Source organism: Gaeumannomyces tritici (genome assembly GCF_000145635.1).
Source record: "Gaeumannomyces tritici R3-111a-1 unplaced genomic scaffold supercont2.3, whole genome shotgun sequence".
In the NCBI taxonomy this organism is placed as follows: Eukaryota; Fungi; Ascomycota; class Sordariomycetes; order Magnaporthales; family Magnaporthaceae; genus Gaeumannomyces; species Gaeumannomyces tritici.
This window is the reverse complement of record NW_008804547.1, coordinates 5,464,681-5,479,274: the sequence shown is the minus strand read 5'-3', so window position 1 is coordinate 5,479,274 and position 14,594 is coordinate 5,464,681. Positions and strand designations below refer to the sequence as shown.

The window sequence follows — 14,594 nt, the reverse complement described above, 5'->3', positions numbered from 1 at the left end:
TCCTTTAGTGGAGCCGGCACGCCCGGCACACAAGGAAAGTCCCCACGCAAACGATGATGGTGCTTAGATAATGCCGCGTAAGGCATCGACGATGACCTTGCAGCTGATGAGGACAAATAACAAGCAGCAACCACCAAAGTCCCAACCAAGCAGGATCCATTGTGCAAGCTATTATGCACAAGACACAGGTCCCATACAAAATATGACTCTTTTGGTCTCGGTGTTTCACCAATATTACTCACACTTGAGGCGTCGTGTATGCAGCCCCGCACCACACAATATACCTACCTTAGGCACCTACTGGTATATTGTATAGGTTATGATCCCGCGGTCTGATTTCTATTGAACAATATGAGCCAACCAATGTTAGTCACTCTAACCTCTACCTTTTGCATGACATGGAACGCCATAGTAGTACGCAGAAATGCATTCCAGTGACCAATCAATGGAATGTGGTGCCCCAAAGGCTGCGCTGGTCAAGCCCAGAGGCTATGGAGGTCCCCTTGTGGCTCTAGTAGTTGGGTCATAGAGTGAAAACGTCGGGGCTGTGATGAATTGATCGAGACAACCAAGCGCGTCCCTTGCCCAGATATTCACGGGCGAGTTTTGACATGGCTGGGCTATTTGCAGTTTTGATCACAGCCATGACCAAGCCGGAAACGTAGCACTGGCATGGAGACCCAAGCGAGGCTGTGCTGTGCCGTGGCACCCGACAAGACGAGAAGGGATCGCTGGGGACAGTTCGGTGACGCCCGTTCGGCAACTGCGGAGTGAGAGACTGGTTGCCTGGCTGATGCCAAGGTGGCTCATTGAGTGTCCTTTGCATATTGTTGCAGCTTTGAGGGATGATCCAGGGAAACCACCTATTTGACAGTACCTATCTACCTATGTAGAATGTGCTGGAAAATTCCAAGCCCTCAATGTGTCGAAACAGTAGCCTGCCCTAAAACTAAGGGATGATCGGATGTAAGTGGTACTCACCAGCAGATCAACATACATTCAGTTTGTGCACAACATCTGGGCAGGGATCCTGCTGGTTTTAACTGACAGACGCGCACACGCGCTGCATTCAGGGCGCCACCCCGCCTGCGCGAGGGATAACAAATGTGCATCAGCGACATAGACACCACGTAGCCTGGGCACTTTCTACCATCCAGCGCATCTCTCTGCTCATCGCACATGCCGCCTCCTGGCAGGACGCGACGCCAATTGATGAGTTCCGCGCGCTCTCCATCCTGGGAGTGGCTGCAGACCTGCTGATTGATGGAGTGGGCTGTGAAACCCCGCTGCCCAGGCGGCCAGCGTGTAGGAAGCCAACCCGCGCGCCAACGTGCTAATTGCCGCCAGACTCACTGTCTTGGAGGTCGAGGATGTGACCCACACCCCAGAAAAAGTTAAGGAAAACGCCAAGCGAGGGTTGCAGGATGCCGCATTCTGTGACGGTACGGAGTATTGCCATGGAAGAAATGACCTGTGAGCTGACAAGGCCAGTACTGGCTATCTACACAAGGAACATGTGTGCTAACGGAAACGCCAGTGCCGTAGGGCAGAGATGAGGCCCTCAGCTATGGTCAGCGGCGGCCTCGACCCCTCACTTCTTGCTTGCTGAGCAAACAGATTGGCTGCAGCAAAGCACGGTATTCCGAGTGCGAAAAACAGGCTGGCGAAAAGGGCAAACGAAAAAAAAAAGTAATAAAATAGAAAAAAAGAAAGATGACTGCACAGCCTAGTGACCACCAGTCGAGCTGGCGCCTCAGGGTTCCGATGCATCATTCTTTTGCAGCTCCACCCACGCCAGCCCAAGCACCCTCCCTTCTGCAGCGGTGCTTTATGCGTCTGTCCATTTGCGAACAATTGCAAACTCTCCTGAAATATTCCGCTGCTCAAAACCCAACCTCAACACCACCTTGCCCACCACAACCACCTAGAACCTAACCTAGCCTAAGCAAAATCCCCCAACTCTATCACCAGCACTTCCCTACGCCTTCATCGAACCCGTCATTCGCCTTTCCTGCCCATCCAAACCGCTCGTCAATATCATCCGTCCAAGTAGCAGCGCGTCTTTTCTGGGAGCGTGGCCGCAACGTAAAGGTAGATGGCCTTCTTCGAGGCGACTTCGCTCGGTCGCGGCGGAATGCACGCAGATCCCTTCAGCCAGAGCCAGCAGGCACCAGCGCCGCCGCCCGGCTTTGGACAGCACGCCTCGTCTCCGTCGGTCAACAGCCTCCATGGCCGCTTGGTACATAGGCCGCATTCGGAGAACAGTCCGCCGTCGGCCGACTTTCTGTCTCTTGTAACTCAGCAAGCCAGTACAACCCCCTCAACCGTTACTGCCCCGGCCGCGCCCATGGGTCCCCTCGCTGAGCCGCCCAGCGTCGACTTTCAGGCCCAGCTCCAGGAGTTCCGCGAGAGCGACCGCCGCCGCGACGATCTCGTCTCCAGGCTGTACCGCAACTATCAGGAACTCAGCGCCGCCTACCAGCAAAAATGCGTCGACTATGAACAGGAGCGCAGGTCGCTCAATATGTGGCAGCGCGAACGCGACCGACTGGCCAGCGAGTTGGACGAGCTTAAGCTGGCAAATGTGCGTGCATCAAGAGAAGCTGACTGACTGCCTGCCCATCTGCCCCCCTGCCTGACTACATGTCCACCTTCCTACCTGCCTATCTGCCTCCCTCCCTGCCTACCTTCCTGCCTGCCTGCCTGCCTGCCTGCCTGCCTGCCTACCTGCCTGCCTACCTGCCTGCCTCCATATCTACATACCCACCCACACACCTACCAAATCAGTCGACTGCTGCCCCTCCAGCGCCACGATGTGGTGGCCCCTCTAAGCACCATGAACACGTATACTGATACCAATAACTTTAGGAATCTAATCCATTGGTCTTTGTTATTATCGATGGTGATGGTGCCATTTTCCGAGACGATCTACTCTCGAGGGGCACTGACGGAGGCACTGATGCCGCCTTTGAACTTCTCACGCAAATCAGGGAGCACGTTAAATCCATCTATCCCGGAGTCAAGGTCGAGGATTGGAACATCATGGTTCAGATTGTCATTAGTCTTGAGGGTCAGGCCAGGACGCTTCATGCTGCCGGCATCGTCCAAGACGGGTATAGAGACTTGAATGCCTTCGCGCACGCCTTCGGCCAGGCCCAGTGTATGTGCCCGACCAGCTTCCCATCCCCTCTCCCCTGCTCCCCTCATCGTGCCGCACGTCTGCCGTGCCGTTCTGACCACCCTCGCAGCGCTTTTCTCCTTTGTTGATGTTGGCCTTGGAAAGGAGCGTGCCGACCACAAAATCCGGGAGACCATGCGTGTTATGGTTCGGCTGCCGCAGTGCAAGCTTGTCCTGTTTGGCCCCTGTGCCGACAACGGATATTTGCCTTTCTTGGAGCCCTACAAGCGAGAGTTCGGTCATAAGCTTTCGTTGCTCGAAACCACCCCGCCTTTGCCGGGCTTCATTCAGCTGGGCTTGCGCCGCGCCAAGTTCCCGAGCGTCTTCCGTTCCGAGTCGATTGTGCGGCCCTCGTTTGGGGGGTCCATGGGCAACTCCGTGCCGCTGATGCGCAATGGCTCCATACCACAGAACGCCGCCAACTCGACCCATATGCCGCCGCCGCCGTATCAGCAGCAGCAGCAGAGTCAGCTCTCGATGGCGTCACCCAAACCGAAGATGGCTGAGACGAATGGCGGCGCTGCTCTGAATGGGCATCAACCGCCACCCAAGACGGCATCGGCGCCGCCGCAGCCTGCGCCGGCCGCGGCACCAGCTAACTCGAGCTACGCGACGGCCAGCACCAAGCCCCCCGCTGCAATAGTGTCCAGGTCGTTCGACATTACGCCAAAGAAGCCGGCGCCGGCACCCAAGCACTATTACGTCAACGCGTCGTCGGAGCGTGTTGACGAGGATCTGCCGCGCGTGGCCCCCATCGCTGAGAAGCGTTACATGGAAAAGAAGAAGGAAAACGGGCGGAACTTTTGTAATAATTACCACCTGTTGGGCTACTGCGAGGACGAAGACTACTGCAAATACGAGCACGGCGACCGTCTGTCCCCGCAGGAGCTTCTCGTCCAGAAGCTCCGTGCCCGTGGCACCTACTGCGACAACGGCATCGGCTGTGACGACTTTGACTGCTACTATTCGCATCACTGTCGCTACGGTCGCGACTGTGGCATGGGCCACAAGTGCAAGTTCAACGACACCCACCACATGGACCTGGTATGTCTCTTGTTTTCCCATATTAGGCTTGTGCACCAATGACTAACCATATCTCGTTTCGTCACGGCAACAGCGCAAGGTGGCGAAGATCTACTCGGACGGGACCAAGGACCTACTATCCTAAAACACAATCGATGACCCATCTCAAACGCCAACGGCTACCATGGCGAAAATCATGGGTACCGTCAACACGGATCAATATTATAGTTAACTAGAAGCGATGGGCCCAAAGCACTTGGGTCAGGGATCATGGCTGTTTATCACTTTATTTTCCATCTCACAGCCATTGCAACCCATTTGCGGGCGTCAAAGGAGCTGGAGTATTTCTTTTGCCATTTCTTTTGTCTCTGTATGGCAATTCTTTTGGCTTGTTTCGAGGATGTTTGGCGACGATTGACGTTTGAGATTGGGGAGATCATGGGACAGTGGTGAGGAGGGATGACCTTGGCGCAGCCAGAGAAGAGGAAACGGCGGTCAATGGAGAGAGAAAAAGAAAAAGGATGAAAAAAAGATAAAAAAAAAAAAAAAAGGAAAAAAAAGGGGGGTAGAGTTGCGAAAAGGACCATCCCTTTGCTCTGGCTCGAAATTTTGCAAAGCGGATCGAGTTTGGCGGTGGATGCTTTCAGTTTGTTACCCAGGGGGACAGCAGGATGTGAGCGCTGTGTACAAAGGCCCCCGGGCGGCATGACCACCTGTCACCCCGGGATACAAACCGTTGTCAATATCAAAACAAGTCCTTTTCGCAAACCGTCGACTCTGCATATCGTGACCTGAACCTAGGCTGTAATACCTCTTGCTTGACCTCTCGTGCCTTTTCTTGCTGGGTTCACTGACCGCGACATAGACTCACGGGACGATGGAGGAAGGGAAGGGAGGAGACGACAAAAGCAGCAGTGACGGCAACTCATGGCAAGCTTGCGGTGAAAGTTCGAATTTCCTCTCTTCTTTTCTCTGGTCTGTTCTGCCCTCCGTCGTGTCCAAGACAGGTATAGGCAACAACGAGGACAAGCCGTCTCTAGTTAAAAAAAAAAAAAAGCTTGCTACGTCTAAAAAGTTTGATCTCTTCCGCCTTCGTGAGCGCCTTGACCGAGTTAAATGCGAGGTCAGGGCTATATATCTAGGGACAAAAAAAACATAGTAGTGAATATTCAAAAAAGCGCCTCCCGCACCAAGGTTGGATGAGTTGTTTGTTTGCTTGTAGACGTGTGGTTATGCAATGGGATTGTGTGCGGACGAGCCAAGGTGAATTAAACCAAAAGAAGGGGGCGCGTCCTCAATCGGGCGCCGCTCCCAGGTGCCCAAAGCCGAACGACCTCGGCGTCTTGCTGCTTATGCTCGTGTCTCTGTCGCGGCTGCCGGCTTTTCTTTCCCTGCCGCGGTCCGCCTTTTTGTCGCGGTCCTTGTCGCTGCCGCTCCGGTCCTTGTCCTTATCGCGGGACTTGTCCTTGTCCTTGTCCTTGTCCTTGTCCTTGTGCTTGGCGCCGTCCTTTGCGTCCCCGCCACTCCTTTCGCGGTCTCCGTTCGAGTCTTCGTTGTGGTGATGGAGATGGTGGTGGCCGCCGACGCCAAAGTAATGGCGGCTATTCTCCTTTGCGTCGCCGGCGCCCCGGTCCTTGGGCGCGGGCGAGACGCCGCCCGTGTCCGGGCTGGCGGTCCGGCTCTTTTTGATGAGCCCGCTCAGGAACTTGCGTGCCTGGCGGCCGTTGCGCAGGCCGCGGATCGCGTTGTTCGCGTGCCCGCCGAGGGTGGTAGCGGCCGCCGACGTCGACGCCGACGCCGCCGTCCCGGATGCGACGGAGCCCGAGGCGTCGGACCCGTAGCTGATCTGCCGGCCCCAGTGGTCGCGGCTGGCGCTGTAGTTGCGCAGGTCGGCGCTGCTGGCGCCGCGCTGGTGCGTGTGGAGGCCGTGGCTGCTGTTGCTGTTGTACGCCGCCGTAACGTCTGAGCCGGCCGAGCCGGGAGGGCGCGCCCCGCCGGCGTAGGGCGACGGCTCGTTGTACCAGGATGAGCCGGCAGTGCTGCCGTCCAGCATAAGGCCGGTGCTGTCCAGGGCCTCGGCGAGGGAGCTTAGGGCATCCTCGGCCGCGGCCTGGGACGCCGACTCGGCGGCGCGGATGGCCTCGACGCGGGCCGCGCACTCAGCCGCACGCTTCGAGAGGGCAACGCATGTCTCGTGGAAGAGCAGCAGGTCGCCCTCGAGCGCTGGGTTGCCGCTGCCGCTACCGCCGCCTCCCGGGCCCGCCGTTGCGCGGTGCGAGTCGGTCCAGAGCCGGACAAGGGCGGCGTAGTTGCGCGGAAGGTCGATGAGATGCGGCAAGGATGGCAGGCCCTCGCGGGCCACGGGAGGCAGTCGACCCACGATGGTGATGGGGGTGGAGTAGGAGGCCGGAGGGACAAAGACGCCTGGACGTTCGGCGGGGACGGCGCAGATGGTGTCGATAAAGTCCTTGACCGACTGTCGGTGAGAGTTGAGGAACCTGTTCATGGGCTCCATCCACGTCTCCTTCTTGCCGATGGTGGACAGGTTGGCCAGGGCCTGGAGGCCCTTGGCAATTAGTGTGAGGGTGCGCTGGGCGCGGGGGCGCGGGTGGTCGCGCAAGATGCCAAACAACTTCGGATTGAGTATGGCCGGGCAGATGAAGCGCAGGAAGAGGAAGCCCGAAACGGAGGTGTATGCGACGGTGCGTAGGAAGTCGCCATAGCGGTCCTCGGCGACGGCACGCACATACTTGAGAATCTGGCGCAGCTCTTGCGGCATCTTGTGGGCCGAGGAGGCGATGCACTCCCAGATCTCGCCCGTGATGTGCACCAGCTGGTTCCAATGCATCTGCACGTCCTCGCCGGCCTGGACCTTGCTCGGGTCAACCTCGCAGTTTGGGTTGAGGTCGTTGATCTCGTGCACCTTTTCGCCCAACACCTCCTCGATGTACTCACCGCCCAGGCGGCGCATGTGGAACTCGAGCGACTGGGTCAGCAGCGAGTTGCCGCGGAACAGCAGGTTCGCCTCGCCGGCGAGCGACTTGCTCATGTCGCGTACGAGCTGCTCGCGGTCGCTGGCCGACTCTACCGACTCGACCGACTTGAGCCGTCGGTTGTAGCGCATCTTCTTGATGGTGGCCTGGTTTCCAATGCCGTCGATCTCGTCCTCGACTAGGGCCATGAGCCACTCGCTGGCCGAGCCCGAGACCTGGAAGATGTTGACCAGGATCTCGGCGACGCGGCGGAGGTTGCCCGGGAGCGCGTCCGAGATCTGCACCGTCAGCTGCGTGCTGAAGCGGTGCAGCAGGTCCGACAGCGGCTGGTATTCGCGCCCACGCAGCACCGCCAGCTCCTCGTGGTGCACCTTGGCCAGCATGGACCCGATGGACTGCTGCTTGCTGTCGTATATCTGCAGCCACTGCTCGTGGTCCTTGCCCTGGTCCAGGTGCGCCAGCGGGATGTCGACGGACCCGCACACGACCTCGACCAGGTTCCCAGACCGCGGCAGACCCAGTGACGCCTGCAGCTGGTGGCTCAGGCTCTCGGCGCTTGCCTCCTGCCGCTTCAGCACCACCGAAAGGTACGGCAACGTCGCCGGCAGATGGCTGAACACGCAGTGCTCGCGCCAGAAGGGGTTCTTCGTGTCCGTCTGCGTGGTCGTCCGGGCGCGCACCTCCCCATCTAGTATCACCTCGGCCAGATAGTTGCCCACCAGGGGATCTGGCTCGTTCTTGCCGTGAAGTCTGTGGTTGTTGGTGTGCTCGTCCCGCGGCTTGAGCTTCGCCTCGGTCACCCGCAATGTGATGGTCTTCTCTATCCTGAAAATCTCGCTGCCCTTGTAGTCGCTCTCGAAGTCGGTCACCTCGAGCAGGTGAAGCCCGTGCGGCCGGTCCAGCGCATACATGTCTGGCATGGTAAATGCCCTCAAAAGCACGTACCATACCTCAAACAGCACCTTGGAGTCCAGGGCAATGTACAGCGGACGGAAGATGGACAGTTGTGTCGACGTGGGAGCGTATATGGGGAGTATGCCAAGGCAGAACTCGTCGTCAAGGACCGACTTGTCCAGCTGCTGGATCGCGCATCGTGACAGCTGCGCCAGCTCGATCACAGCGAGAACCGTGACGTCGTTCTCCGTCATCAGCCTAAACTCGCCATTGTCCTGCAGGATGCACGACACCCTCCTCCACGACGTCTGGATCGAGCGCAGGTCTCTCGTGGACGGCCGTTTGGCAATGGCTCGCGGCGAGGTGGCGAGGCCCTTGTCCCATAGCTTTACCTTGCCCACCTTGATGATGGTGCTCTCCTTGGTCCTGTTGGAGGAGCCGCGCCTCCTAGGCTCCGAGCGGTCTGGCGTTGGTGTGCTGTTGCCTCTTGAGCTACCGGGCTTCACGGGCCCAGGCCGCATTTGCTGCCACGACAGGAGAGCGGCGAGCCAGAGATCGAACTCGTCGCCGGCCACCGGCCGCACATAGATCTCACCGCCCGGATGGAGGTGAGCAATCTCGAGGCACGGAACTTCGCTGCCGGGCAACTCAACAGGCAGAACCCTACAGCCACGCAAATCAGGCACGATTGGCACATGGTAGTTGTCGCCCGTATCGAACATGAGGCTCCCCCTCTCCTCCTCGATATATCCCATGCCCAAGCACCAGCCGCCCTCAGGGTCGTCGCTATACTCGATCTCGCCCCTCATGCGACCACAGAGGTTCCGCATCAGCTGCAGCACGTGGTTGGCGTTGGCTGTCGGGATAGGCAGCGGCAGCGAGTCCATGTACGGCGGAGGGGAAACGAGCGGGGACGTCGGTCTGGAGTTGGTGCGCTTGATCAAGCGCCTGCCGCTCGGCTTCCTGTCCCTGCCGGCGAGAGCCATTGCGCTTTCGACAGCGGGCGCCTGCGCCCGCACGGGGCTGACTATCGAGGGAATCCCGATGGACTCTGCTGCGGTGCATGTGGTGAGCGAGCCGGCCAGGCTCTCGGACGAGACGGTGGTCAGGGCAGTGCCAGACGAGACCGAGGCGACGCGGTGGCGTTCGGTGTGTGCGGGCTGCGTTTGGCGGAAAACCGACGGTGCGTCCAGCGTACGCGTACGAGGCCGGAGCGAGGATTGTCGAGGGGGCGGAGGAGGAGTCGAAGTGAGACCGCCAGCGCTGCCGTCGGTGTTGGGATCTGGAAAGGCCTCCTTGAACACCCTGCCCTGGCGGCGAGGGCCGCCGGCACCAACAGCGCCGCTTCCGCTTCCGCCACTACTGCTCCCGCTACCGCTCGCGGTGCTGGCGGCAACAGAGCCACCAGTGCCTGCCGTTATAATCCTGTGCGAGCTCTGCAGCGAGGGCGTCGACAAGGAGCGGGGAACATGGGCCGTCGTGTCAGAAAAGGCGCTGGAGACGATGCTGGGCGAGTCGTCCTGAACTGTCTTGGTGCCCACAAAGCCTGGGAACTCGTTTGTTATTGTGGGAGCGCCCGCTTGTCTGACGGCCTCGGCGGCTTGGTCGGCGGTCGGTTTCCTAGTTATGGCGGTCGCCCTCGTCGGGGAGCGAAAGTCGGAACGGATGTTGGTGGCCGAGGGCTTCTTGTCGAGAATCGCGGCTGCCGATGCTGCCGACGCTGCAAAGGCGATGTGCGTGGGCGTGGGCGTGGCTAGCGAAGGCTCTGGCAAGATCTTCAGGGTCGGCAGGCTCGGGCTGGGCGAGGACAGGACTGGCGACGCCGGGCTGCTGCTACTGCTGGTACTACTGCTGCTAGTACGGCTGCTGGTCGTCGAGGACGGGATCTTGTTTTGGAGCTGATCGTAGACAAGTGGCGGTGTTGGCCGTGCAGGTGCTGGCGCGAGGGGAGTTGGGAAAGACTCCTCCTCGCGGTCCTGCGAGCCGCCGCCGCCTGCGCGGACACCCCTTCCGCCCATATCTCTCTCTCTCTCTCTCGCTCGCTCTCACTCTCCCCCAGGGCGGCAGAGGCGTGCGTTGGGGCTCCTGCAAACAGCAGCCCGGGTCTCAGTCAGGCGTCCTGCACGGTCGCTTCGGGCGCATCGAAGTCTGAGCAGCAGGACAGGGCGGAGTGTGTAGGGGGGCCCGGCGAGAGCAGCGTGTCCAGCAGCCAGCTTGGCTGGTGTCTGGCGGTGCGAAGTGGCCGTTGGGGTGTCTGCCGGTCGTCCGACCCTTGGTCTCGGTTTGCGGTGAATATGGGGGCGCCTGCCGGGAGGGAAGGGACTCGGACAGCACACCCTGAACACAGGGCAACAGCTCTGGAGGAGGATCGTTGGAGGGGGCGTGCAAAGGGCGGTGGTCGGAGCCGCAGGACAGAGAGGGCCAATACCAAGAGCGACCAGCACCAAAATCGGCACTACACTATGGTGTGCAGCGGGCCTGCTGCGAACGGAGGGTTCGTATGCTCGGATGCAGCAACCACGGGCGAGCGGGACCAGGCACGGAGGGTCGATGGTGGTGGTGGCGCAATGGGGAGGGGATCGAGGGCGCAGCAGACGGACGTGTGGGTGTGGTGCTGCAGCGAAGGGGCGATCTCGGGCGAGGTCGAATGGTTCTCGAAGACAGCTAGCACTGCGAGGCTTGCGTGAGTACCTAGGCAGGCAGGCGTGGGTTGTGTTAGGTTAGGTAACCAAGTCGCAGGTGACCCTCCGTGTCTGCAGCTAGCTTGGGTGGAGGGAAGGAGCAAGGGGGAAGGAAAAAAAAACGATAAAAAAAAAACAGGAAATTGATTTGTCTCTGGCCGTCGGTCCTGTCCCGGATGCATGGGAATGGGTCGCCCTCCTCTTTCGTGCTCCAGCTCTCCCCAGGCACCTACCGGTTGGGGAATTAATTCAAGGGACTGTATCAATTGGGCTTGCCTCAGCTTCTGGCACTCGGGCACCCAAAACCTGAGATGAAAGCACGCACGCCATTGGAGCTACAGTGGCAGCATCAGTAGGAGTAGCAGTAGCCGTAGCAGTAGCATGTCTCAGAATCTTCAATTTTGCTCATGGCGTTGTTTGCTTTATCCTAGCCTGGTCCCAGGTGCGCGGCGGTGCAACCAAGCCGTCTCCAAGTCGCCAAGTGAAGCAAACAAAATGCCAAAGAAGCAAAGAAACAGTGACATCCTCCGGCAGCCGGACCTTCTTCTCCAGCCATGTTTCCAGTGTGCAGTGTAGTTGGGCCCACTGAGAATGGCTCTTCCTTTTCTTTCCTTCTTTGTTTCTTTTTTCTCCCTCTTGTCCGACCGCCCGTTGATCGCAGCGGCCTTAATCCCCGTTATTACTACCCCATTATTTACTTTCCTTCTTGGCCCCCCTCCCCTGCCTGCGTGATCCGCCTTCGCGACCGCTCTCTTCCCTCCAACATGGATGTCTGTGCAGGAAGCGTTGACCCGGAGTGTTTGATGAAGGGGGCCTTCGCGGCATGACGGAGTAAGGAATAAAAGGCCAAAAAAAAAAACAACAACCACAAGCCAGAAAGCCAAAAAGTCGACACCGGGGAAGGGGAGATGGCGAGAGCCAGAAACGAGCAACAAGTGGCGGCGCAGGGTTGCGTGGGGAAGCTTGTTACCATGTTGCTTAGCCGGTGTGCTTTCCTTTTTTTCCCTCTCCTTGTCCCCTTCCTTCTTCCCCTGCGGATTGCTTGCCCGAGCTTGAGCCGTCGGCAAAGGGTTGAAAATGCATCGTCATTTCTCAGTGCTCGAGCGCACCTGGGCTTCCATGGTTCGCCGCTACCGCATTTGCCTAGTAGCCCCGTGTTCCCCCCCAACACGACCAGAGAAAGGGACAAGACGGTAGGAGAGATTGCCCGCGGCGAATTTCCGCGGGTGGGCGTGTTTCGATATTTCCATCATGGCTGACAAGGTGGAGATTGCACGTTGCCTGCCACCCTGCCCAAAATAAACCCAATGGTCCCCACGACCAAGGAAAGACGAGAGAAAAACAAAAAAGGGGGGGGGGGGGGGGGCCCTGGTCCTCCTCGAGAGCCTGACGACATGGGCCCCGGATCACGATGAGCAGAAGCAGGTCACGCCCTCTCAGCCCTGGTCCGACTTGAGTAACCAGGGTGGTCTGGTCGTCAGGCAGGGCCTCGGGTTTCCGCCAGTTTTCCAGAAAGCAGCAGAAAACGGATCGCACATGGAATCTGACCGATCGAACCTAATCGCCCTCGCCGTCCCAAGCAGGCCCGGCTGCCGTCGTCGTCGTTGTTGTCGTTATCGTCGTTGCGACACTGATCGGACTAAGCAAATTTGCCCGACGTCTCTTTTTTTTTTATGCCTTGCTCCATGTTCTCCCCCTTTCCACCCGATCCGACATCGCCTAGAACTAGAACCGCCTAAACCCAAGATGTTCAAAGGCCGGTGCGAGAGAAACCAAGCTAGCGGGGAGAAGGTTTAGACAAAAGGGACCCATGGCGGAAGTTTCCTTGTCATAAAACGCACCCAGTCATGACACCTCTTGAGTTCGGGATTTGCAAAAAAGTGGACAAAGCGAACAGGGGGGAGGCCATCCTCCACCATCAAACCCTGTTCCCCAGCGATACCGGGGGAGACGGGCGTTCAGTAACCCTCGCCCACCACAATGCTCCGCCCTCCGCCGTACCACAGCACCCCGGCCCAGACGTCCAGCCCGCGCTCCTGGCCCACGGCCCACTCGCCCACGAACCCCCCCGTGCCGCCGTCACCGCCGCCGCCGCCGCCGCCGCCGCCGCCATCGCCGCCCCACACCTCGGCCTCGAGCCAGGCGTTGACCTCGTCGATGCGCCGCACCCACGCCTCGCGCTGCGCCGCCGTCGCGTGGTCGTCCTGCGCCACGAACCGCGCTAGCGTCACGTGTGCGCTAGGAACCACATAGCGCGAGTTGATGGCTATCTCGTCCCCGGCGACCCGCCTGGCGCCACCGCCGCCACCACCGCCGCCGCCGCCGCCGACCGTCATGTCGAAGACGTCGCGCCGGAGGTGGTGGTACGAGTACGAGTCGCCGTCGTCGCACTGTTGCTGCTGCTGCTGCTGCTGCTGCTGCAGCACACCCGGGGACAGGACCGGCTCGCCGGCCGCGGGCAGGAACGACAGCGCCACGGCGGCCAGGTCGTGCGACACCATGGGCTTGACGAGGCGCGCCCGGTGCGAAAAGGTGTGGTTCGCAATGTCGGCGGCGCGCGGCCGCAGGGCCTCGACGAGCGCCGCCACCGTCTCGGCCGGCTGCGAGTGCGTCACCTCGAGCGCCGTCATGTGCATCCGGTGCAGGGGCATGAGCCACAGGTCTGTGTTTTTTTTTGTTTTGCTCACATGGTACCAACTTAGCATTGCTCCCTAGACTTCCGGGGCTATCCTTCTCATCCCCACCCGTGAACTCATGTAACAGATTGGAAGCAGGACCCACGTGGCGCAACCTCCTTCAGCTTGCGCTGGATGTGGCCCATGAGCTGGAGCACGTGCTCCGGCGGCCGGGCCCAGACGACAAGGCTGTTCCTCGGGTCCTTGAAGCCGGGCTCGAGCGTCGGGTCCTCGAGCCGCATGAGGATGGTGTCCGTGATCACCTCCCGGAACTCGGCTGCCAGGAACTTTTTCTTTTGCTGAGCATTTCTCGCCTTTCGGTGCGTTGCGTATAGTGCTTGTATCTCATTCTGTCGTGATCAAAACGAGTAAAAGAAAGAAGTAACCCCAATGTAGACAAATGAATCAGCTCCAGATCGGCCCAACGCGTGTTTGCTCTGTTTGGCAGATGGTAAACCTCACAACGCAACACCACCATACGTCACATCACATCATATCACATATCTCGGCTCCCGCATTTGCTTACTTACAGGCTTCCCGCTGCACGCCTCGATCAAGGCATTGTACGGGTTCTCGCCCGGCTTCAGGACGATGCCCGAGAGGTCCTCGAGCTTGTTCCTTGCATCGACCGAGTCCGCCATGGATACGGCTCTCTTTTTCTGCTCCGAGTATGATCCGTCTTGTTCGTCTCGGCTTGCCTGGGCCGGTATCGGGCCTGCTGTCCTTTTACCCTCCTCGACCTAGCCTGCCAGCCGGCCGACACTGTGAGCGCGCTCGTTGCGAGTAAGCAAGGTCAATGGGATATCGGGCGGGGCAGACTGCCGACTGCCCGATGTGGGTATTGTGTAGCAGTAGCAGCAGCAACGGTAGCAGAGTCTCAATTGCATCCGGCAAGACTGTCGTCTGTTGCGAGCGGTGACGGCATAAGCAAGCCCCTCAGCCAGCCTCCGCCAGCCTCACCCACATGGAACCCCACACTGGCTGGGCTCAGCTCGTCGCACACTCAAAAATGCATCATGCTCCCTCTCGGCATGAATCCTGGCAGCCAGCAGTTTCTTTGAAACATGCCTTGGTATTTCCAACTTGGGCTATGCTGAGAAGACGACGCGGATTGTCATTTTCTGTCAACATTAACAGCTAAGGCGGACGC

General features: G+C 59.3%; 5 protein-coding genes across 5 annotated transcripts; 3 read left to right on the top strand and 2 right to left on the bottom strand.

Annotated features, from left to right (window-relative positions):
• Positions 1–672: 672 nt before the first annotated feature.
• GGTG_06957 (hypothetical protein) lies at positions 673–1,609 on the top strand (the record flags this gene model as incomplete). Its single annotated transcript, XM_009224779.1, has 3 exons — positions 673–770; positions 1,348–1,473; positions 1,546–1,609. The coding sequence occupies 3 exons, from the start codon at positions 673–675 to the stop codon at positions 1,607–1,609; spliced, it is 288 nt and encodes a 95-aa protein (XP_009223043.1).
• A 738-nt stretch (positions 1,610–2,347) lies between these two features.
• GGTG_06956 (hypothetical protein) lies at positions 2,348–4,346 on the top strand (the record flags this gene model as incomplete). The annotated part of the gene is made up of 4 exons (XM_009224778.1): positions 2,348–2,584; positions 2,869–3,160; positions 3,249–4,222; positions 4,296–4,346. 4 exons carry the CDS (start codon positions 2,348–2,350, stop codon positions 4,344–4,346), a joined length of 1,554 nt encoding a protein of 517 aa, XP_009223042.1.
• Positions 4,347–5,136: 790 nt separating this feature from the next.
• Positions 5,137–10,450, bottom strand: GGTG_06955 (GTPase activating protein). The gene has a single exon (XM_009224777.1). The coding sequence runs from the start codon at positions 10,104–10,106 to the stop codon at positions 5,496–5,498; it is 4,611 nt and encodes a 1,536-aa protein (XP_009223041.1). The 5' UTR covers positions 10,107–10,450; the 3' UTR covers positions 5,137–5,495.
• Positions 10,383–10,775, top strand: GGTG_06954 (hypothetical protein; the record flags this gene model as incomplete). Its single annotated transcript, XM_009224776.1, has 1 exon — positions 10,383–10,775. One exon carries the CDS (start codon positions 10,383–10,385, stop codon positions 10,773–10,775), a length of 393 nt encoding a protein of 130 aa, XP_009223040.1.
• A 1,482-nt stretch (positions 10,776–12,257) lies between these two features.
• GGTG_06953 (hypothetical protein) lies at positions 12,258–14,594 on the bottom strand. Its single transcript, XM_009224775.1, has 3 exons — positions 13,975–14,594; positions 13,551–13,794; positions 12,258–13,431 (listed from the first exon to the last, which is right to left on the bottom strand). The coding sequence occupies exons 1-3, from the start codon at positions 14,083–14,085 to the stop codon at positions 12,728–12,730; spliced, it is 1,059 nt and encodes a 352-aa protein (XP_009223039.1). The 5' UTR covers positions 14,086–14,594; the 3' UTR covers positions 12,258–12,727.

What these genes read in the sequence shown, in the direction of transcription:
- GGTG_06955 (XM_009224777.1), bottom strand. Translation starts at nt 10,106, where the DNA reads ATGGGCGGAAGGGGTGTCCGCGCAGGCGGCGGCGGCTCGCAGGACCGC.
- GGTG_06953 (XM_009224775.1), bottom strand. Translation starts at nt 14,085, where the DNA reads ATGGCGGACTCGGTCGATGCAAGGAACAAGCTCGAGGACCTCTCGGGC. An exon ending in AGGCGTGCAGCGGGAAGCCT is followed by an intron (nt 13,795 to 13,974) that starts GTAAGTAAGCAA and finishes TGATCACGACAG; the next exon opens with AATGAGATACAAGCACTATA. An exon ending in GCTGAAGGAGGTTGCGCCAC is followed by an intron (nt 13,432 to 13,550) that starts GTGGGTCCTGCT and finishes AAAAAAACACAG; the next exon opens with ACCTGTGGCTCATGCCCCTG.